Genomic DNA, 25,545 nt, shown 5'->3' with positions numbered 1-25,545 from the left:
CAAAATACATGAATGAATTCGGTACCAAGAACGGGTCGGTATTCCCGAGATTTTCGCTACCACAACCCTAGTCGGTACATCGTGATTTGTTCCATTTTTGGTGATGGCGGTTCTAAACTGGTCATCTCGCATCGAAACGTCGGACAAAGAAAAACGTTTTTCGTTCAAATAACCCCCGCAGACTGACCATCGTTCCAACGTAACTCAAAGTTGTGTGTAGACAAGCCGGCTGCCACACACTGAACAGCGTATATACGTTCTAAACGTTAATCTCAACATATGTACTAATTTAAAGATGCAACCAGTTTCAACATTTTAGTCGCTCCCCGGAATTGCCTATAGATGCCTCTCTGCTGTTTTCCATGTTCATTATTTGGAAGTCATAGAGACCCGGTAAAATGCTGCAGATAGTTACAACACAGACCAACAGACATAACACTCGAAAAAAATTGCTTCGATTGCTTTAACGGTCATTTTAAATATATTTTTAGTTGGGACTGTGGCCACATTTGCAATTATGGCGCCACTGACACATGAACAAGCAGATGAGGGATAGACCACTAGTGAAAAATTGATCCCAAGCCTGATGGGTATCCCACCAGCAAATGAGTATTTGGGACCGTGAATAAAAGATTAAGCTAGTGTTCTGGAAAAATCACCGGATCGATATTTTTTAAGGAATTCCCTCATAGTGTTATGTCTGTTAGTCTATGGTTACAACACTAAGTTACGCGTGTAAACGTACTAAAAGTACAAAAACGATAGATACTTAAGTGATTAATAAACAATACGTGCTTCAGCAGGAATCAGCTTTCGATTGAAAGAAAGGACAAAATCGAGACGGTTTTTTTTCAATTGCTACTGTATATGCTAATTCCTAACAGCAAATATGCACCGGAAGCTTCCAGGAGGGAACGAATAAAAGAAAAATACAGATAGTATGGATCAGTAAACTTTTTGGCTATTCAGATGATAAAACCAAGATTCCTATTGGCTTTTGCAATGATGTGGTAATAGTGATCTATGAACGACAAATTAGTATTCCGCTGTACACCAAGATCCTCGACAGCTGACACTCTTTCTAGTGATATCTCCGAGATTTTATAATACCACAAAATTGTTTATTTTGTGCCCATGAAATAAATTAGGTCTATGCAATCCAATTCAGATCACACAATGAGAAACAGTTTAAGGTCATCTCATCGATAAGTTTGCATCCTGGCAGAAGGATATTACGAACGTCATTGAAGAACCGGGAGAACAGTAAGGGTTCAAGATCGCTACTCTGGGGCACACCTGATAAATTTATGAAGCTATATGATTCGATATTTCCTAGTGTTCTTAAGAAGCATCTAATAAGGTATGATTGAAGCCACTGCGTAAAGCTGTGCGAGGCACCAAACAGCTCCATCTTTGTCACTCCTGCTTCTACCTGCGCTTTCGTAGCCGGGACTGTTTCGAATGCCCCGAAAAGAACTGACAGATATCACTGGTCATGCTAGAGCCTTCGTTTCCTAAAGTCATGGTAGTATGCAGTTCACTCTCCTACATTCAGAAAAGACCAGAAATGTTTTCGGTTCCGCTTAAGATCAGACTGAGTTTATAAAATGTGCCCAGAGCAAAGGAATTGGTTTTAGGCTTTGTAATTGTTGCTCGCGAGAATGAACTACCAGTGGGAGTGGGATTCCGCCTATTAGTATAGTATAGTATTGGACCAGAGCGGTTCGGGTATGAGACATCCCGTCCAGTAGTGAAGTACTAGATCCCGATAAGGTTGAGTCAAAGGAGTCGGTCTAAACATAGCCGGACATAGTGCTTTTTCACACTATACCAGGCTGATTGTAATCTCCAATTAGTAAATGATAAGCTTTGAGATCGAGTAAATTTACAATATCTAGAGCTGTATCGATATGCTTCTGAATAATGTTTGCATCATTTGCAGAATCTGGGAGGAAGGAGGGAGGGGGTAAGATACAAAACCCCCACAAAAATATTAGTTCTGCAGCTAAACTCCAATAGCACTGAGTTGTTCAACACGATTGTATACTATAGCCGATTTGAAACAGCGATCAGAACACCACCACCCCATGTTTTGCTTGAAGAGATGTTACCACGATCGTTGCGATATACCGTATACCCAGGACCGAATAACTGTAGCGAGTTTGTATCGTCATTTAGCCTTGTCTGCACAATAATATCCTGATCTGAGTCAGATGTAGCCAAAAACAACACATCGATTTTCGTGCGCAGTCTTGTCACATTCTTATAGTATATTCCTAGCTGTTAATATAAGACATCATCGGACGGTCGGGCACTAGAAACAATCGTGATGTCATCGTGGTATGAGCTGTTGATCGCAAGACGAGTGACAACTGAAACGGTGGTGTCCATCGGTTGACTGGAAACGAAAATTTCTTCGAGGGGAGTAGTATCGAGTGTTGCTTCGGTGAGACATATACCCTCCGTGGTATTATCTGGACTAACAACACTACTGGTAGACAGTAATTGCTATTTTTCACGGACTATTTGGCGTTTCTTTTCTACAAGCTTCCTGTATACGGCGCGCTCTAAGCTCTAAGCCTCACGTTTGGTGTTCAAATTTTGCTTCCGTGGTCTGTTAGTCTGAGTCATTTTGAGCACACCTTAGAATTTTTACTCTCAGTACTTTTATGCCCGTTAGCACGACACTTTAAACAAGGCAAAATTTCAAAGCACTTAATCACTTTGCATCTTTCCCAACCGCTATTTACACACCCTAACTTTACCATAGCCGCATATGAATCAATGTTACGAAAACAAAAACTGACCTTTCGACTAATGGAAAAAATATGATGTTTGGTGCGTTTACTAAGGGGAGGGTCTCAATCAAAATTTGATTTTTTTTTCTTGCATTTTTTAAAAGGTATCAGTGTCTACTACATTGTGTTAAACGGGGTGTTCGATCCGCGTATCAAAAAAGTTTCGACAGGCCATTGTTCAAAGCGGGGTCCTGGCCGCCATGTGACGCTCTCGGCTCGATACGCACGTCTCGGGTAGAAACCTTTTCATAGGGCACGTTCACAGAATCCTTCGCGTTGCACTGTACATGTGTACAGGTCTCGAGAACGTATTTCACGGCTTGGTCTGTAGAGACATCGCAAACTAATCGTGAGATATCAAACAATCACAGAAAACGGTAAAAAATGAGAAATTCTGGTCAAAACTGTTAAGACACATTTTAGTCCGCCAAATATTGGAATCTCCATTTAAAATTTTTGATATCGATACATATTAACTCAAATTCGTGTTCATAAATCACAAATCCTTTTGTTCCCGATTTTGGCAGATATACCACTTTTTAGTGGAGGTCTGCCATATTAGATAGGCAATTTAAAAGCTCGAAAAAAATTATTTCAGTTTCCTAATCAGCAATACTTGTTATTTAAATATCAAACTACTTGTTATTTAAATATCAAACTTTATTCTGCCAAAATGAAAACACCATATGCTCTCGTCATTTAAACGTTAATGAACACCTAATACCCAAATTTTGTTAAACGTGACGATCACTAGCGAGGAAGTGTTGTTTGTTTGAGTCTTTTTAATATTTTATAAAATTTCGCATATAATTTCTCTTTCTTATCAATTTGATTCACTTAAGTATTTACAAAAGACAAGTCGTCGCTGTAATACAATTATTTATAATTCGTTTATTTGACACAGATTTTTGCGGTAGCTTAACGGAGCCATGGATTATTTATTTATACACAATAACTAAAAATAAGTAAAAACAAATATGCGTAGGATCTCGCCCACGCAACTTTGTATTGTGCGTTAAGACCTTCTTTCGGTAAGGAAACATTTATCTGCTCGACTACTGCTAATTAATAATTAAACAATGATTAAGCTTCGAAATTGTTCAACAAAAGCTCTTTGTGGATGTTTTTACATTTCTTGCAGCAGTTGTGTGAAAATTTGGTTGTTTTGTGACACAAATATAATTTTCCAAATTACGTGACCTGTTGCCAACCAAATATTTCATAAAATTGTTTGTTTTGCTACTTTTACCTTGAACTTTGTTTGTTTGAGCTATCAAGTAAAGAATATGAAAAGAGCGGAGAAGTAGTTTTTATTAGTTTGATTGATGCGTTATATTGAAATATATAAGGTGAAAATATATTAAAATATATGAAGTTCCTAAAAAAATATTTTGCTAATGTTAAGAAAGCTGTAAAAATTATTACCACAAGCCACCCTTCGATTAATCCATACAAATCGACCCTCAATTACTTTGCTGCAAAAAACTCTAACGTTTTTAAAATTGTCATTTTGACAAGGCAAAATATAAATATTTTTCAATGTATTATAAAACTAAAAGGTATATCTTATTTTTAGACCCACTTAAAACCCATTCAGAAAAACTAAACAGAATTAGATTTCAGTTGAGTTGAAGATTTTAAAATTATGACCTATTTCGTCTGACTAATTTCCGAAGCAGGTTTTCCCACTTGTCGCCAAAATAGGAATCCAACGTTGGACCGAAGTCCACCCCACATATGCACAAACATCAGTACGACCAGTGACAAAATTTTGATAAATCTTCCCTCAAGTAAAATTAATATGGCTAAGGGCTGCACTTCTCCACATTGTTATATGTATTTCACAATTAACTCGTTGGGTGTACCTGTACATGGTGATAGGTCATGAATCCTTACCTCTATACTGTTTGAAGGAGACGGATCATCTATTATTAGGAGCTGTTACCTAACTGATGATTTTTTTATTCTGTTGCATATCACTAGATTTTAAGTTATAGTGTTTAGTGCTGTTGTTTCTCAAGAATCCCCAGCAATGTTTTCAATATTGACAGGTGTGATTTAATGTCACTATAACTGAAAAATTAATACAAAGTGTACTTTTAATTTCATTCACGTAAAATTAAGTGGATAGCGGTAATAATAGTAACATTGTAACTCTAAAATTTTCAGCTGAAAATAACTCAAGAAGTTCTATTGACATGACCCTAAATTACGCAAATCTAAATTTAGTCTAAATCTGTCATTTTCACTGTTTTGTAAATTTTTCTGCAATATTTTTCAGTTGTTTTGTTTTGCCTGGTTCATTGCGAAATTTCTACTTATCCGGGAATCTTAATCTTCCTTATTATTATTGGTTCAATAAAACAAAACAAAACCATCAATATGTTTACGACTCCGTTGCATCTTGCTTGCGCAATTTGGCCTGTGCTCGTCTGGAGAGCATTTTTATGCAGCGTTGCATAAAAGCCTCCAGGGTCCCTGGGTCCGGCATGCTCTGGTACTATCTTCTTTGCCGATGCTAGTGTCTGGTGCTTGTCTCTTGCTGATTACGCCCGGTGGCGGACAATTTTTGCTTTTAAGTTATTGTGATGCAATTTGCGGTAGTAAATCCGTTTATTTTGATTGTTTTCTTCTTCGCTGGTAAGAATGGTGATCATAGTAAGTGATGGGGCTTACTATAGAGGCCAGGCTATAAATGGGGAACACACAATTATTGTAAAACATTAAATGACCTACCAAATCGGTTGTATTTATCGAATAAGAACCAAATTTGTATGATATTCGATTGGACAAATTTCAATGCAATTCGGAGCATCCATGCACTTGGGGACAAAAGCATCATACCATTCTAGCACGTTCTTGAAATTCTACATAAATCTGACTAAAATAGAGATTTTTAATGATGCCGGTGCAAAACTTGTTTTGGGAGACATTCCGTTTTATAAATTTTACCGTTAAATGTGTCTTTTATGACGAAAAATTTATTTCACTTCCCACAGGTTCAGATTGCATGCCAAATAAGGTTTTTCGATCGAGAAACACCATTGATAGAACTGAGGATCGACTTAAGGGAACGCCGATTGAGTTATTCAAAATACCATTTTTTTTTAGTTATTCTACTATAGAATGTAGACAGTAAACAAATGAAAGATACCAACCGCGCACGCACATTTCCTGCTCTGAATTGCCCCGCGACACGTGTCAGTGATAAAGTTGTGCAGCAACGCCAGCCGTGACACCAATTCAAAGTGTTTGAACTCAACGTTTTATTGCCTCGAGTTAATATACCAGTCGCGACAATAAAATGCGATACACAATTAAATTAGCACCGATAAACTAGCCATTTTATTTAATGCTCCGATTAGCTTCGCTTTTGCACTGGTTCAGTACGAACGGACAACAGATCGCCAACGTGTGGGTGGTGTTTAGAAATAATTGACCCCTATTTCATCTGGAATGACAATTAAAAAGAACAATCTGGAAAGACAACCGAAAATAACAAAACATTTACAGTGTGTTCTTATTTACCAAAGACTCAATCAGCACTGGCATTCGCAAGAGGAACCTTTCGATATTCGACGATGACAAGGAATGGATGTTAAGCCAAACCGAACTGAGCGCCATGATTTTTTTCTGGTATCTTTCATCTCAAAATTCAATTTTCGATAACTGACTGTGAACATAGAAAGTACAGGAACTCTTATTAGCCTTCGTTTAACGGGTGTTCAATAAAAAATGAGAATTTTTCAGTCATATAGTAAAAAACAATAAAAAATTCAACGATTTCAGTATTTTTTATCAAAAACATGTTTATTCTTCAAAAAACGTCAATACTGAAGAAGAGGCCCTGGTCAGCCGTACGACGCAACTTAGTCGCGATGCTCTCACAAAGGCACTGGACTGCACTGACGTCCATCTTCCGGATACAATTCCGGATTCTGGTGGTCAACTGCTTCGTATCCTCGGCCCGCCAATTATTTTTGTACACTAGGGCACTGAGAGAGCCGAAACAATCCTCAATGGGATGGCACTGGGGCAAGTTGGTCGAGTTCCTTTCTTTCGGCACGTACGGTATCTTTTTCTGCTCAAAATACCCCAGTATCTTCTTGGCGTAATGTGAAGACGCCTTGTCCGGCCAGAATATGTACTTCCCACGCGCATGATGCTCCTTTGCGAGAGGCAGAAGAATTTTATCAAGACACGGCTTGAACCACGGCTTTGAAATCCCTCTGTCCGATATGGTGATGTACTGCATAACGTTTTTTCAAATTTATGCTTAAACTTATATTTTACTTCGGAGGGTGTGGCCGGCTTGTCGCTGGAATAGTAGCTGTCATTTCCTGGAAAGTGGGTCTTCGAGAGCGGAAAGTAACGAACGACGTCCCACGGTAATTTTTCGTCATCCACCGGCACTGCGATTTCACGATCGTTATCTGCTCGTCCGTGTACTCGAGGGGCCGAGTCTTCTTCCGACAGATGATGTCCTCCAAGCTATGGGAGCAGTGATATTCTCAACCGGCGTTACGCAAACTCGTTCCCTCCTTGTTGTCGAACAGTCTTTTCAACGCTTCTTTCTTCTTCTTCGTGATTATCTTCGCCGGACGGCTTTCCGCTCCACGCTCAGGGTTGCCAGGATCCGGTAAAATATACGCACGGGCACGTTTTCGTCTCGAAAGTGGTCTACCATGCGTTTCGTAACACCGTACGCTCGCAGGGTGCTTGCTGTTCCGACGCCATCTTCGATTTATCTGACAGCACCCGAGCAAAAAAAAACATGCCACCCGTTTGTAGGGAGCCCAGAGAGCAATTCTCTTGGAGGGAAAAAAATACGCCTTGCATTAACATCCAAAAAATATAAAAAAAGTCCAGGTGTACGTTTCTAATACCCCCATTCGCTCTCCATGGACAAGCGTGGAGTTTCGCGTGACCCCTACCCTACCATCAAATGTCTACTTGGTATGTAGATGGCTCCTTAGTTTATTCATTTTATTGATTTTAATATTTTTTTCCCAGTTAATTCATTTTATTCAGTCTCTTAATTTTATTAATTTTATTCATTTTATTAATTCTGTTCAGTCATTTCTTTTATTTATTTCAAAAAATTTGCTGGTTTGAAACAAATTTTTATTCTATTCAATTTGAAACTTTTTTTAATATTGTCTAGTTTTGCATTTGATAAGTTGAACTAATTTGATTTATTTATTCTGTTAATTCGATTCATATCAATCATTCTACTAATTTCATGAACTTTTTAAGTTTTTTTTTGATTTTTTGGCTTTAATAATTAATTGTTTAATTTCATTTATTTTATTGATTTTCTATAATTTCTTCAGTTGGAGGATTTATTAATGCAAGACTCGAAATTGTGCTCATCCCCCCTCTCGCAGGTTGATGGGATTGACGGTACTGTAAACATCATCAAGCTACAATAGATTCAATAGAGTTATCTAAATATAAGAACCTTCGCTCTTTTTAGTTTCTATTTGCACCAAGTTCTACTACTACTGGAGGTTAATTAGTTCTCATGTTCATAATTCACCAATCATTATGACTGCTCAGGATTTGATTTACATAAGATGCCCGCTTCAAAATGTTGATTACAATACACCTCGATAGTGGTGTATCGAAGAGGCCGGAAGGGCTGATGTAAGCCTTTTTTCTGTTATATACTTTTCCTCTCGTTACCAGCTGACAACCAACAATCAACCAATATTCAAGTATTAGTAGTGTTTGAAGTACTAATGTATTTTGTCATATGATGAGCATAACTTCAGCTGTATCTTGTACCTTTCTAACCTATAACATCTCTCATCTATTATCTTTCATATCTTCTTTTCGAGTCTCATACTCCGCCTTCAGCTGGGTCAGTCAAAGATGACGCTCATATCCACCGGATAAAACATTCCATGGCGACATGACCGGGAACTACAGTTGATACGAGAGAACTCACTCCCTTCTAGCATCTGAGCCGCACACTGATATTTAGTATCAGATTTACGGCATTCGCGCGATCGTTCAGGACTACACGCAAATATGTGAATGGTACCACGGTCACAGAATCGAGTGTATACACGCGAAATCACATACACGCTAGCACACGCGAAAAACACGTTAACATACAAACGCTAGAGCTCTTCGCGACCACCCAAGCACACCTACGCCCGCGATTTCCCTAATATGATTACACTGCGGCGATAGTGAACGTCTTAACACTCATACATTCTCGCGCGTGATCACAAATCAGTCACGTCCGGAAGTCTATCATCGACCCTAGAAGCCTAGGTCCATGCCTTCAGCTGGACCAATTAAGAAAATACGCTCATACCTATTAGACAACACGTCTCATGGCAACGTGACCGGGAACCCTAGCGATATAAGAGGATCCACTCTCTGCAGGAATCTAAATCGTACACCGAAAACCAAATATCAGATTCGTGGTTCGCGCGGCCATTCAAGAACACACGTAAATATGTTACAAAATCACGTCAGCATACAAACGTTCGAATCCCTCGCGATTATCCAAGCAACCTACGCCGACGATCTCGTAAACATGATAACACCCCGGTGATAAGGTGAACGTCTCAGCACTCATAAACTTACAAACGCGATTTCAAACGTCAACCTACTCAAACTCTCGAGCTCGCGCGATCGTGAGTCGGGCGCGTCCGGAAATCTCTGTCCTCGGTACCAACAGTCTAACCCCATGTCAATTAATAAAAAAAGGAACCAAAAAATAAGAAGAAACAACTCACATAGCCACTAGACAACACATTCCATGATATGGAAGAACCCGCTTTCTTCTAGAATCTGAACCGTACACGAAAAATTAAGCATCAAATCCGGTCCGCGCGCGATCATCCTAGAACCAACGCGAATATGCGAAAGGCACACGGTTTTAATATAGAATTTATACGCGCGAAGTACCATGCACATTAGCACAAGCGACATACAAACGCACCCGCGATCGAACACGTTAACGTACAAATGCTCGAGCCCTTCACGATGATACACGATACAATAAATATCACATTCAGTATCACGGTCCGCTACAATTGGTCTAAAGCAGTGTTTTAGTGGGCGCCATTGCCTGTCTCGTCTGCAATCGTAGTGTTGTGATTATGACGGGGAGCCCTTCCGCGAGCCTAGCTCTACATCTCCAGTAGGATAACTCTCGAAAAAAAGAAAAACGAAATAACATTTTAATATGAGCTTCTCAACTGTTAATTTGATATCATGTTGTGGTTGCCAAATAAGATATTAAAGTTTGTTCTCATTTTGCCCATTTCAACAACTCAATCAATTTGCAATTTAGTTTTAGGGGAAAGAGGGTAACAGTGGAACTATGAAAACGTATTGTTTTCATAGTTCCACTGTTACCCTCTTTCCCCTACTGTCTGCACTAATAGATGTTCTGTTGGATGTCATGGGGCAATTTTTCTGGCCCAAAAAACATATAAATTCTGTATCCTTTTTTATTATAGAGGTTTTAATCTTAGGGTCATTCACCTATTTTCGGGATAGAGAAATATCTTTTGGAAAAATCTCTAATCCTATGTGCGGGGTTGGGAATCGAACCCAGGTGAGCTGCGTACAAGGCAATCGATTTACCAACTACGCTATGCCCGTTCCCATTCTGCATCCTTGAAGAACAGCGTCTACTGTGATGTATCCATATTGCTTTCTTGTGTGACTGCTGATTTGTTACTAAACTGAGAAGAAACGCGAAGATCTAGGTATCATTTTGCCAGACAAATAAAATGCCAGGTAGTCAGTAGACATCTATTCGGTCAAAGTACACCTTTAAACTGCTATTCTTTGTCTTTCACTGACTTATGCACATTTCTTGTCCCACGAAAAGTAAATTTACGTAAAATTATTACAAATTATGCTCATTTCTTAGGGTCGTCCTAGCTTCCATCTTGGAGTCGGTATTTTCAGGAAAACTATGGAAAACGAAATAAGATAACAAACTAGCACAAATCCAAGTTCAAGTGTTAATTCAACCACATTCATTAAAATGTCAGCCTGATGAGAAGCATTGTTTCTCAGTCGTTGGCCAGTTGATTAAAATCCAGTATCTTATTGCAGCTTTTAAAGGGTTGGTACCTCAGACTCAATCTTAGTTGAAATGCCTATAGGTTTTACACAAGTAAGCCACTTGGGACGATTGATCTTTGGTTTACTCGTCAAAGATCTATGCCATCATGGCGAAATAACTGTACGCTGAATTGAGCGGTGAATCCAGCGCCAAGAAGACTACAAATGTCACCGAGAAGGTAAAAAACTTAACAGCAGCCCCAAACAAAACGGCCAGTGCGTAGGTCCGTTAGCTGTACGGCCGAATGCTGATGAAACTCGATGGATATGTGTTTTGATCGTCGATGAAACTAATGCGAAAACCAATTTCAAATAAATTTCGGGGCTCAAATTTTACGAGGTTACTGCGGTTTCTAGCATATTACAGTTTATTTTCGTGCATGAATCATCGAAAAAAAACTTTTTTTGTTCAGGCTGATCATCAGCATCAGCTGTACCATGATGGTTCAGTTACGTTTTGAGCAGATCTAGCCATCTGCCATAACAGCAAGCTGAATTCACAAAATTGTCCACAGCTCCGTCCAGTAGAGACTTATTGGACGATAATGAAGGGGAAACTGAAGATCAAGGGATCAGTGACCATTGACATTGGTAGAATGAAGAATTGGTGGAAACATCTTGCCAAGACTGTGACTGAAGAAGATGCGCGAAAAAGTTTCTCGATAGGCTATTAAAAATACACATATTGTCTGGTTCCAATTTTTAAATGATCTAGCCCTTAATACGTAGTATCTTGGTTCTGCCGATATGCTTGACGTGTGCAAACTTTGAATTTTTCTGAAATATAATTATGAAATAGGGAATTTAAGAAACTGTATGAATTTACGGGTCTCAAGCAAAAGTCTGAGTTTAACAATTAAGCATTTAGTATAATTTTAGAAAGTAATTAAGAAACTACCACATAATTTCATTTTTTTTTACTCAGAATATATGAAAAAATATGCAAATATTCTTGAAATTGCCCCTAGATAAAATGTTTTTCCTATGTTTTATCAGTTTTAAGCGTAATTAATTCCCTATACGGAAAATCAGTGAAATGTATTAGTGTGTAAAATTGTCCAATTCACTGATTGATTGTCTAGTCTTTGCCACAACGTGAATCGATTACAACGTATCATGTATCCTGGAATAACACAATCTTTTAAATCAGTAGCACTGTCTGCTCTAATCGGCCAGATAAGGATACTGTAACCGCGCAAAGCAACCGAATTATGATTGTTAACTTTTTTATATTTTAACGACATTCAATTAGCTAGAGATTACTGGGTAGGGAAAGTTATGAAAATTGGAGCCATAGTACTCAAGATAGAAGCTCTGCACAACAAAACAGCATAAATAAAGTGAAGATTCCATTAGTTTAAAGTCACAAACAATTTTAAATATTGACCAGTTTTGAAATCTGCCATGGATATAGCAGTTCTATGAAATTCTAGCACATTCGGTACAAGGGCACCACCTCGCTAACTGGGTGGACGCCGCAAAGCGACGGACAAACCTAACATAATACTCCGACGTATCAGTACAGCTGACATTCGAGTTCGACGTATGTTAATTGAAAATTATGAAGCAACAATCGCTGCAATTACCCCACAAACATTGACAGTCTAACTATTTATATTCCCTTCAGCTAGCGATTGGCGCTGTGTCAAACATGCAAAAAAACGGGCTGCGAATGAACCGAACCGGTCACAGCTCGCGACCTAAACATATGATCATGGCATAAACAAATCACCCAAGAAGCCCAAGAGGTTTCAGCTTACCATTCAACCCCCCTCCACCCTTCTGACCTCGACGTCGTCGGTCGCTTGAAAGCTATAAATAGCTTGTTTAAGAATCATGACTTCAGCTATTACGAGCTCGCTGGTAACCCAGACAACCAGCGGGGACAGAAATAGAGTCCGCTTGTTAATGTGCGACATCGTGTAATTGTGCCCGTTGAGAACCTAAGACAGCAAATGGTAGAGGGAGAGAGAACGATAAAAAGCTGCATGGAAATGATCGCGGTGGCATAATCCTAGAAAAGCTGCTCTTGCATAGTCGCCGCCGCACTGAAGCATCGATCGCAGCGAGGGAAGCAGGTAATGGGTCGTGGCCGTAGTCACAGTAGTAGGTAGTTTGCGAACACAGCAGGCGACCCTCAAGAATATCCGGACAAAAACAGATAGGGCGAAAAATCTAGGTCATTGTACATTTTTTTTGCTCTTTGCTTCTCATCTTTATTTTGCTCACGGGTTTCTCCTTGGATTTTTATGGTTTGTTGTGTTTGTCGTTGCTGGGATCAATTTAGAATTTTTTTTATAACTATTTGCTACGGGAGGACATAATGCTGAGTATTTACGATGTTTCGCATTTTCCAGATGATTTATCCATTTCTTCTCGTTACGGGGCATGATTTGTGTGACTGTACCTATGTTTCGCCACCGTAAGCTACACAAAGTAGTAGTGCACGTTAAACACAAAAACGTCATTGAGACATCGTTTGCTGATCACGCTGAAAAATCATTATGTGTGTAAAGTACGGTGGAAAACGGAAAAACCAGTGTTGAAACTGTTGCTGTTGATTAACGTTATCGGCACGACAACTCGCAGGTCAGGGTGGCCCTAGCCAAAAAGAGATTCTGTTTTCAATTGGATGATTGGGAACATGAAGACATTTTATTTTTGTTAAAACCAGTTTCTCACGATACTATTGATGCTCTTCAGATATGAAAACATCACTTTTTTTCATTTTCCGTGCATCCCTGAACCACACTAATGCTGATAGTATAGCTCTGACCGACTGGTCTTGAACAAAAAATAAAAACAAAGTCTACTATACGTATATGGACAGGCAGTGCGCTGATTGAGCAACATTGTGCAATCTCGGTTGATGAGATAACTGGCAGTCGTTTATAAGGACTTGCTTGAGCTTTGAAAGATCTTCATGTAATTATTAGTTCAGCGCCTCGCAAATACAATAATTTACTAAGACATAAATAAATGCATCATTGCACATGGCAATGCGAATTCTTTCTCCAAACCAAAGTATCACAACGAATACCTAATCAAACCATCCAAAATATTTGTCGAATTTTCCGTATCAACATCAAAACATGTTTACTCTCACTGCTGGTGGCACGAACTGTCACTTGACCTTCTGATGTATCTGTTGTCCTGGAACAGGAACCGTACAGCTACGCCGTGCGGTAGGTACCTCAATATACAGATTACCCTAAATAAGTTGTTTGTTTTGCCGTTTTCCCCCGCTCCGTTTTACCACGTTTTTCTTCTTTTCTACGCGTTGTTGCCGTCTGCATGCGGAGCCATGCAGCGTAAACAAACAAACGATGTAGTGCACACTGCATTGCACCGACCCGATACGACTGATCACGCATCCATCGAGTGATTTCAATGCTCCGTGGCGGAAAGGTTCGTCGATCGTCAACACCGTGGCATCTTTGAGCCCTATTTTTATTATTGACGGAAATTCCTGAATAAAATTTACTACTGCACTGGGCCTGCATGGCGGCATTGTACTTAACCTGAATGCTACTTAAGGACAACGATCTAGTCTAGTTAGGGTGTCTTTGAATCAACTACCAATCATTATCAAATCAATTTACCGATGTTCACAATTTATCACTAATCCCACATCCGTTTTCTATTGCTCTATTTCAGATGCGATCAGTTTTGGTTAACCCGGCCGGAGCCTTGCTGATGGTTCCAGTGCTAGCAACACTGCTGTCACTTCTCGTGCATCAAATTAATGCTACACCAGTGCCGGCCCCGTCCAACAATGGCGACGGTGATCTACTGCTTCACCACATCACACGGTCCCGGTACTGTGGCCGAAAGCTGACGGAAACGTTGGCGATGCTCTGCCAAGGTCGCTATCCAATGATGAGTCACCATCGATCAGGTAAGATCGCACATTGCCAAACAACCTTTCGTTCGATGCTAACAGCATGTCATTTCATTAACCCCTCAGAATACCTTTCGGATCAGCCCCATCTCCCGGTGGAAGTTGAGGTGGCCACCCTGCCGGACAGTGGTGCGCACGGATTTCCCTATTCACGGTCCAAGGGCCACCGACGGGTGCGCCGAGCAGGGATCTACGATGAATGCTGCAAAAAGAGTTGCTCGTACAACGAGCTGAGGAGTTACTGCGAGTGATAGTCGGCCACGAGATAGATAGATTCACAACAAGAACGTACAAACGGGTCCGGTTCTTGCCTTCCCTCCAGCGCTCGATCGAATGGCAGCATGGGGATTCTGCGGCGACGTTTTAGGACCGCCCTGGTGGCAGGCTGTTTGGGTATCTCAGGCGCAATGATCACCACAATTGGGCAAATATATGTGCAAGTAGGCGGATATGGAAGGAATGGCTTTCTTTCGTGACAAAAAAAAACATACTTCGACCTAAATGATTTGTAGGATTATTTAAAACAAATTTTCAAATGCTTTACTTTTCAAAACACACGCTGTCACGCGAACAAAGCAAATTCGCGAGTATCAAAAATACAAAATGTGACTGAAGTATTGTAAACACAAAACTGGGAGCGGAAATATATTTTTAGTTCTCAAACATGCATTTCTGTGTTAGGGAACAAGGAACGGAAAACGGGCTTAATTCGTTTGTATACAATTGAATAAAATACTACTTTTTAGGAAAGCTTTCCTTGTTCCCTGAAATCTCCCCTATTGTATTTATTAGTTAGAAGAAAAAAACTACAAAATAGCATAGTAAGCGAACAAACAATTCAAATGCAAGTATATGTTATTCAGCTGGTTTATTTATTATTGCTTCATATGTTATCAGTTTTATTTGTCTCGAACTGCTATACAAGCTAGAAATATTGCAACTTAAGACGAAAGGAGACTATCCGGATATTGTTGGAAGTGATTCGGTCTCCTTACGCCTTTTTTACGATGTAAACATTCGAAATTCGTTCGAGTACTAGTTTTTTTTGTATTCAGACCCTATTCTATAGTGAAATAGCACATAAGGCATCATATTTTGTACCGATTGTGATCACAGAGCTTCAACCATACGGGAGAAGCAAAACGAAACATAAAATCAAAATTAGGTAATATTTTTACAATTCTAACCGCGACTCTTTATTTCAATGAAAGAATCATTCCCTCAAAACAACCAATTTCTGTTTTATGGTATACGGATTTCCGTCATTTACCTACTGTGCTCTTTCAAATGACATCGATTTTTACGTGGGTTTCTATCACTTTATCGTAATAGGAAGCGGCCATCTTGATATTCCGAATGGCTACCAATAACTCGTTCAGCAACATGAAAAAACTTTTCGTAAGTCGCCTTCGAGCAAAATTTGGAGGAAAATAAACCGAAGCGAAAACATGTCTTTCATCGTTAACAAGTACTTTTACCCGTACATGGTCAAATTCTTTTGATTTCATAGTTCGTCGCTGTTGTGCTATCTTATGACAAACGCCATTTTGGGGTAAACTGAGTTAGATATGCCACATTACTTGTTTGAAAAATCTCTACAAAGTGGCGTTTTCAGAATTTTGAAATTCTACTTGGTTACTTAGATATAGCTAGAAACATGATAAGAAATTGTGAGTTTTTTGCTTCAAATCACTATATCTAGGGATTGGCTCAAGTTATATTGAAGTTTTAGACGGTTTTATGTGTAAAAATGTCTGAGGAACACAATGGCATAAACATTTTCGAAAGAAAATTATACGAGTTGTGAGAAAAACACAGTTTTAGTTTTGAACTGGAAATAAAATATATTTGGCAACACTGTAATCAAGAATAACCATTTTTTCTAGATTCCCTGACTCATTTCCTTTAAAATGCATTTCACCGAATGTTTATAGACCGTATGAACCCAAAGATATGAATAAAAGTTAAAAAGTGATGATTTTTTTCTATGGAAAATTTTCCATGCACGATTATGACACGTCATACAAATTTTGTCATCAATACACGCCTATGACACGTGTGAGTGCGACTTTTGTTTACATTCATAGTAAAAACTCGCAACATAGTCAACCGATCTTCGTAATATTTGAGAGATTAATGCAGAACAGATAGAAGCATCAATTGTCTTCTTTGGATTGTTTATACCATTTATAAGTTTCAAGATATTCAATCTCAAACTTTAAAAATCGTTTTTCTCGAAATGTGCTAAATGGCGCTTGTCATAAGATAGCACAACAGCGACGAGTTGTGATAACTTCTGCATTTAGTTTTGCCGAAACCGCAATCAAAACGCCACCCCCTAACTTCATTACAGGTACTCGACCATTGCAGTCATCCTTACAGACATTGTAATTGCTTCCGAAAAGTCCTCCACTTCTCACCATTTCATACCAGCTAGTTCAGTGTAACTAAAATTACAGTATAAGGACAACATAATATTTTCCTGTAGCTCTCATTCATCTTAGATGCACGTTCCGTGCAATTGAAATTACTTTTGGAGAAGTGTTAGTTGTATGTGAATGAATTAGATTCCCTACCTCTTCTTCATATTGAGACACAATATTTAGAAAGTCCTGATATGCGTCATGTTTTATAAATGTATTATTTGCTTGTTTTAATGAGTGCGTCAATTGCGGCAAAAATTCTGACAAGTGCCGATTCCGTTGCGGTACACCGGTGTGCCAGCTCCTGTTCGATATGAAGTACTTGGTTGGTCGGTGGGGTACGGTTTTAACACATCTCCTCTCTGGAATACAATGGTAGGTATATATGAAGTAGAAGGTGGCCTCATAATACGTTCCATTACCTCAGCCAATAGCTCTCTATCCAAGTGAAAATTATTGCCGATGTCGCGGCGTTATCTGATAATAATCTGGAATCAGGAATCAGTAGCTTCTGGCTTAAATGGCACGTTCGGCATGTTGATCGGAGATTTGTGCCTTACCATGAATCGTCTTTTCATCATTTCCCTGATGGGAAGGATTGGGGAAGCGGTAAGGTTAGGGGTAAGGAAAATAACGACACACAACAATTAAAATGCTGAACGCGCTGCAGGTGCTACAATAGCAGGTATAAAACCTCCAACCCCCGAAGGGATTTAGAATTTTTGTTTAACAGTTATGTGTCCAACAAAAAAAACACCTTTAACAGGCCAACGAGGGTACCCAGGTACCCACAAATTGAAATGCTCATAACTATGGCTTCCTTTAACCGATTTGGACACTTTTAGATGTTTTGGATTCAGAAACTCGTCTACTTTTTGATTCTGTACAATAGAACCGGAATCATGGATCTGGTTTTTGGTAATCCGGATTTTCCGAAGTAATGTTCCAGTACTAAGATATGTTTTGTAAATTTTAATAATGTCCTAGCAATATGAGTATAAAAACTCTTCAAATTGTCTTAGAAGTCTGTTTTTATTGCTACGGGACCCTATGGCAATTTGAAAAATGGAATTGGAATGGAATGGCCACTCACGGCCCCACGGGAACCTGCTCCGGAATGTCGGTTCCGGGGTCAAATCACCAAATGGTTCCAAAACCACGAGATACAGCCTACTGATTCAATTGCAAGAATTTTGATACCCATATGGCTAGTATTACATTGAAGTTCACAAATAGTATCCCAGCACTGGAACCTGCTTCCGGAAACCCGGATTCCCGGGAACCGAATGAGGTAACCCGATTCATTTTTACCAACTCCAAAAGTGGAGTTCCTGAATCCAAAACGGCCAAAAGTATCGAAATCGGTTGGATATTACCTTAGTTATGGGCATTTTAGTTTTGTGGGTACCCAGGTACCCACGTCGGCCTGTTACGTAGTAAAAAAAATCAGGAGCCCATCCTCACTCCCACCCTTATTATATCAACAATATTATTAAGCCAAAAGCTTGACTTAGTGAAGTTCTAAGATGTCACAAAATTTCAATTTCCAGCTAAGGATAAAACATAGGAATTTAATTAATTGAAACTTAAAAAGGTACCCGGGTACCGCGTCGGACACACAACGGTTAAACTGTGAGCGGGTATATAAACAACCCCCGAGGGGATATTGAAATGACAGAACGACAAAACCCCCGAAGAAGTATTGTCATTCAAATACAGCTTAAACTATAGCTCTTTACCACACTGGGTTAAAAACAATAGCATATCCTTGAGTTTTAGCTTTCTGTACATAGGTTCATATGTATGGAGAACCAAAAATCAGGATACGCAATTACTACAGGGCAATTGCATATCAAATGATATGATGTTCCACAATCGGATTCACAAAGATAACATGAATAATACTCAGCGCGCTGAACATTAACCATGCGATAATTGTGTTTGCAATGTCCAGTCAATGCCCTGAGTAGAATACTGCAGTTATGCTTGGAAAAATGCAACAACTCACATCCGACAGAAAAGTCTTTGTTTCAATTCAAGTTTGCAAGCTACGCCAATGGTTGGCATGTTCGGATGCAGCCCATGAGCAAATCTTGTTCTTTATCCAACTTATCGAAAGTGGTAGAACTGGTTCTGGACTAGCGAAGTCAGTCACAGCGCCCGCTCTAGCCAATTCATCCGCCCATTCATTTCCAGTAATACCGGAATAGCCAGGTACCCATAGAAAGTAGATAGCATTTGAAAGGCTAAGTTCTTCGATTTGAGTTCGACATACGATTACTAATTTCCATCTAGAATCTGCCGAACTAAGTGCTTTCAGGGCAGCCTGACTGTCAGAGCAAAAATAGATTCCCTGCTAAAGTACCGATTGTACGCCATTCGGAATCGCAAAGATTTCGGTACAGTATTTACCAAGCGAATGAGATGGGTTTAATCTCATTTCACGACAATAGACACCAGCACTGGCTCGGCCCTCCAACAAAGAACCGTCAGGATAACAAACTACGTATTCTCCAAGTTTTCGCTACATCCAGCCAGACAGCCATTCCTCGCGGGGAGGAGTTCTCACATTGATGGTTCTGAAAGGAGAACTACATGTGAGTGTAAGGTCACCAAGAGCAAATGTATACTCATCCCAAGTAACCATTTGGGGCCACAGTCTTGTGTGGTTAATTGCACGATATAGTTCCAGAGCCCAGTAACCTTAAGATGGTATGCACAAAAAAGTGCTTCTGGATTCTAAAACACATATAGTGGTTTTATGTTCAACAGATCGTCTAGAGCAGTAGTAGGTGTTGTCGAGAACGCACCAGTCATCGCCATCAAAACCATCCTCTGAAGATGGTTTAGCTTTGATTGGATTGTCATAACTTCTCCCGGCCTAACAATTGTTGTGTAGATCCATTGAATGTACTTGGTACATTCTTATTCCTGAAATCGATGCGAGCTGTCCAATCAAGTTTTGATTCTTAAGTTAAGTACTTAACTTGATCTACGACAGTAATTTCAAAGTCAAAAAACTGCATTGGACGAGCTCCGGATGATATCCTTCGTTGCGTAAAAAGCACCATTGATGTTTTATGTGGATTAACTGATAGTCCAACCATTGCTCAACAACACATAGAACTTGTTGCATCAAATCGAAAAGTGTGTTAATGTAAATACCGGTGATCATTATATGATAATAATCGGCGAAACCCAAGCTCATAAAGTTTCCTCAACAAGACATCAGTGAAAAGGTTCCATAGAAGTGGTGACAGCACACCACCTTGAGGACATCGGCAGACACTCAGTTTCCTTATCTCTGCTTATTTTAACGATGGGCACAATGTCGGTTGCTAAGCATTGCGTGTATCCAGTTCGTGATAAATTAAGGTACTCCACCACCTCGTGCTGCTTCCAAAATGGCTTCGAATGACATGTTGTCAAAAGCACCTTCACTATCAAGGAAAACTCCTAAACTTGATTGCTTTTGTGAAAAAGCTTTTTCAATGTTGTAGACAACATTGTGGTGTTAGTAGATTTCCCCCTCTGTTGCGCATGTTGCATTGCATGCAGTGGGTGCTCGCCCAAGCTAACATCCCGATTAAACGTTCCACCGATTTGAGAAAGAATGAGGTCAGACTGATCGGTCTAAAGCTCTTTGCCTCCTCATAAGTGACGCGGCCACCTCTTTGTAGTAGAACTGAAATGATTCCATCTTTTCCCGGAAACTTATACGGAGCAAAACTTTCAATCGTCCGTTTGATCGATTCGGTTGTCACAATTCTATTAGCAAATGCCCAAGAATCAGAACTACCTGAAAAGAACGCAAGGGCAGTCGTCAGTGATGGCTCCGTACTGCCTGAAAAGTGTGTGTCAAAAAGACAGTTGAGTACTACTTCTTCGTCAGACGAGTATTCACCATTAGCAATTCTAATCGAACTGATATGAAAGTCTTTCGATTTCGAAAGCAACTTATTTAATCTGCTAGTCTCGTCGAGACTTGAGACATTTGTGCAGAGGCTTTTCCAACCACTTCGCTCAGAGGATCGAAGAGCCTTTCTGTATGTTTTGCAATCCTACTCAAAAGCCTCCGATCTGTCCCTCCGTCTGCGATTTCAAGCTCTTCTACATTACTTTTTGAGTCGAACAAGTTCGGTATTCCACCAAGGTGTTCCTATAGAAGCATCCATAACTCGAAGCGGACAAGCCTCTTGGTATGCTGCTACTATGAGTAAGTTTGTTTTATCCATGACCTTATCCAAGTCACTTGGAGATTAAATAATTGGAAGATACCCATAAAACCTAGTCGACAAGCCCTATTCGTTGAGGTTCCAGTTCGTAGATTTGGGATTAAGATATGTGACGATATCTAGCGAAACGTTTAAAGATCAAATACAATGTACTTATGATCAGATAACGACGGTTCGACGAGCTCGTTTGGTACGAGCCACTTTGTCAACTCACGCGTAATACCGTCAGAGGAGAAAGTTACATCTAACACTTCTTCTCTCGTGCCAGGTCGTGCAAATGTAGGGCGGTTTCCAGCACTACAAATGTGCAGATTTGTACTACTTAAGTATTCCATTTATTCAGTGCCTCTCAAATTGATACCTGAGCTGCATCACTGCCAATAATGAGAGGAAACCCATTTCTGCCACAGTATGCTACAACCCTTTTGAAATCAGAAGCTTATGGTTCATTATGCTGCAAATATGCCGAACAATAAACGTATTTCTTGTTTATGTTGTCAACAGTCATATTTACCGTGACGGCACAAACATCGCGAGTTGTGAAATCGAATATAAGACATGCGTCGATATCACTATTCGAAAGTATACATGCACGAGGCATTTTACGTGGATTTGTTGTGCCATTTTTGTTGAAAGCTACGAAGATGGGGTTAAGTAGCTTTCCAACATAGAAGTTTCCTCTATGGAAAAACGGTTCTTGAACCAAAGCTATGGCAGCTATTCTTTCCTGCACAGGGCGGGATACATTCATAGTTGCTGTACGTTTATGCTGAAGATTAATTTGTACTACTCTATCCATACTCGATTACATCATTAGCACTAGAAGACAGCAAACACCTTAATTTGGAATCACCTATAGCGAACCCCGAAATGTCCCGACCATCATTTGAATCCTACGATTTGCGAAGAAACAAATGTCCACTGTGTCAGAGATTCGCATAATACAGCAAGGGTAAGACCCACGACACTCTGTGCGCGACTGGCATATTTTAGTCCTGCCGGCACGGAGAAACACCTTGACTTGAGGACTCCTGTTTTCAGTCGCCAGGTACGACATGGGAGCAGGAACCGAGTGGATCAATTCTTGCTTGAGATACTTTAACCCGCCGGCTGCCACACAGCCTCTAGACTGTTATCAACCTCCTAGTGGACCACAGCCACCAATATTAGCGTCTTTGAGGATGTTTTACCAGAGAGTACAAGGCGATATTGTTCAACGGTTGAGTTGATACCACCAACATGACCAAGGCTGGAAATCGAAGAGCTTTGAGGCAAGGAAGAGCTCACAGTTGCATTGTACTTGACTTTGGTAGATATGCGGAAAACCCCTCATCTCAACAACCACAGGACCAGGACGGCTGCTGGTCGCTGGCAGCCAGGGTTCGACTGTGATGAGGGCCTAACGGTTTCCTCCACACCAAAAAATAATGAAAATTAAACGACATGTAAATCAATACGAATGTAAACAAACAAAGCTTGAATCGAAAATTTGATTGAAAATTAAGTTGAATTCGATGCACTCAATGAGAGCATCAGAAAGCATATGATTTTACACTTTCGTTCGTGTAATATTACGTCATTTATTTTACAGCAATATGGGATTAAAAATACATTCAAGAGCATTGGTTTGCCGTTTAATGAAACTGTAATTTCCATCCAACGTGTAAAATTACATTAAATATCGCTGAAAAAAGCACGACAAGTTGTGTGTATTAGTGCTGGAACTTAATTTTTCATTAATATTTATGCTCCAAATATGTGCATGAAAATAAATTTAAAATCACAAAATATTTTTTTGTGTGTCACCACTGGTGGCACGTGTGCTTCCCAGTGAGCGAAGAGACGATATTTCGTGGAATGCAGCTGGAATATGTGCCTCTCGTGAACAACTGATGATCGCTGCGCTGGAAATACGGCATCTGGTGCTGATATGAAGTAATTCACGAAGATGTGGAATCAGGGAACATTTCCGTGCTTAAATTACTCAAAATGGCTGCATACTTGCCGCCGTTGAAAGTTTAAAAGACCCTTTCTCCAATCCCAAACACAGGACCGGGACGACTGGTGAACGTTGGCTACTGTGGCTGAACTGTGGCGGGGAGATCGATTAGCATCAAAAATGAATTCCCGAACGAGTACTCCAGTCTCCCAACTAGACGCTTTGAGTGCAGATTCCTTTAGTTCGCTCGGAAGCTCAACTCAGAAAGAAACGAATTTGAGTTTCGTGAGATCGGTCTTTCCAGTCCACAATGTCCGTGAGTTTGATAATTCCAGTGCACCGAACTGAATCAAAGAACTACTTGGGGATTTTGGTGTTCCGCGAAGTGCTGGAAATTCCTTCACTGAAATTAATCCTCCGAGACGAGGAGCTGCTTGCTTCGGTTTGGTTACCGCACTTCCAAGAGATGTCACTTTCGGAGTCCCGTCAAGGGACACGTTCTGGGCGTTACAAGGTAGTTTAGGAGAACAAATGTTCCTGCTCTTCCAATAACCTGAATGCACCCTAGTAAAGGTCCCATAGTGTGGGCCATCGGCCTCGCCCTCGTTAAGAGGCAAGAGACACTTTAACATTTCTGCGAAAGAACGCTTTGAACGTCACATTTTACTTTATCCCCGTGTAGTTTGTACGCCGAGATATCATCCACGACATTTTCACCGCGCTTTCCACAGCGTGTCTCATTTCTACAATAGGTCTTATTTGTTTACAATTACAGTAGTTCATGAACAGCGATAGAAACACTCGGACAGATATACGAATCTGGTGCAAGAGGATGTAGCTCGGGGTAAAGCAATTCCGGCGAAGGTCACCTGATAAGAGTTTGATTGGGGGCATCTCCCGCGATTTATACTAAATTCAAACGTTTGCAATCCAGTATTTTCACCGGCTCAAATAAGCGAGTTTCCAAAACAGTCTCAAGCCCGTACTGTAGCAGATCTTCGCATGTCAAACTTTCATCGTTGACGACGCCTTCAATTTCTACCCTTACAGCCGGAATATATACATTATAATTCCGTGTAAGGTACTCACAGCAATCAATATCGTTTACCTGCTTTGAATTGGGTATCAAAATCGTGACCTTGTCCGAGTGGACCTTTGATATTTCGGTCACAGTCAAGAAGCGCTCCGCAAGGTCTATCGAAATATGCACAAATGAACCAGTGAAAAGTTTTGGGTAGTATTTGCGCCGATGGGCTTAGAAGTCGGACCAGATTCGACCACTATTTGACCATTCGGAGAGGAGCGTTAACGCACGGGGTCAGTCCGCGGAGACGGGAGAAAGCAATAAATTAGTTAGGAAAGATAAAACCACTTATCTGTAAACTGGTTTCCAACGACGCACCGATCTAGCTTATGTAGCTGGCTATTATTTAATCCTCCCTACGCGAACAAAAGACTGACGAATGTGGTCTTGAGAAAAAGGCACAAAGCAACAGCGAGACAAAGCGTCTAATCACTCATCGCACAGAGATAAAAACGCTCCCGAACTATCTGAGAGTTACGGTACGAATGGCGGTACACTCCTTATGCAACTTCGGGAAAACACTAACATTCAACACAAAACAGAGTCAGAGTTATTATACTACCAACAGACTAAAATTAATTGCTGGCTCGAGGTACCTACAATCTATTTATACTCATTTAATTATTCTTCAATGATGTTTGTAGGTCAATCTACCTATACATAAACTTGAAAAACTGAAATGCACATATTTATTTAAAATCAGGTGGTGCTTTATCACGCATTAAATTTTTCCCATGGGCGTGGCTTGAAAGCAATTGGCACGATAGAAGCAAACACCATTTACATCAAGCCATTATCAACCGAAGATCCCCGAAACCCCTCACTCGAATCGTAATGAATAGACCTTTTCTGTTAAATATCACAAACTGAGTGATTAGCTCTGCTCTGCAAAAATAACCAAGAGCCAAGGACACAACAACTGGCTGCATACTCCACCACGGCAGATAGTGAATCACGCATTCACTTAACTTCGTATTTTTAAGTCTGCGTGAACGGGAATCAGTTCGGTTCAACAGTTCAACGAGGGAGGCACTGAACACTGCATTCGTGGCTTATCGGAGTGTACTT

At 40.1% G+C, this 25,545-nt stretch overlaps 1 protein-coding gene across 1 annotated transcript in view; it reads left to right on the top strand.

Moving 5' to 3' along the window:
• Nucleotides 1-16,182, top strand: part of LOC131689748 (LIRP-like) — a 50,632-nt gene extending 34,450 nt beyond the window's left edge. The window contains exons 2-3 of the mRNA XM_058975043.1: nucleotides 14,553-14,793; nucleotides 14,863-16,182. Coding sequence (XP_058831026.1) covers nucleotides 14,553-14,793; nucleotides 14,863-15,047 — 426 coding nt within the window. The 3' untranslated portion in view covers nucleotides 15,048-16,182. The remainder of the gene's footprint in view (nucleotides 1-14,552; nucleotides 14,794-14,862) is intronic.
• The last annotated feature ends 9,363 nt before the right edge of the window (nucleotides 16,183-25,545 follow it).

This window comes from Topomyia yanbarensis, chromosome 3 (assembly GCF_030247195.1).
Source record: "Topomyia yanbarensis strain Yona2022 chromosome 3, ASM3024719v1, whole genome shotgun sequence".
NCBI lineage: Eukaryota > Metazoa > Arthropoda > Insecta > Diptera > Culicidae > Topomyia > Topomyia yanbarensis.
This window is presented reverse-complemented; position numbering and strand designations above follow the sequence as displayed.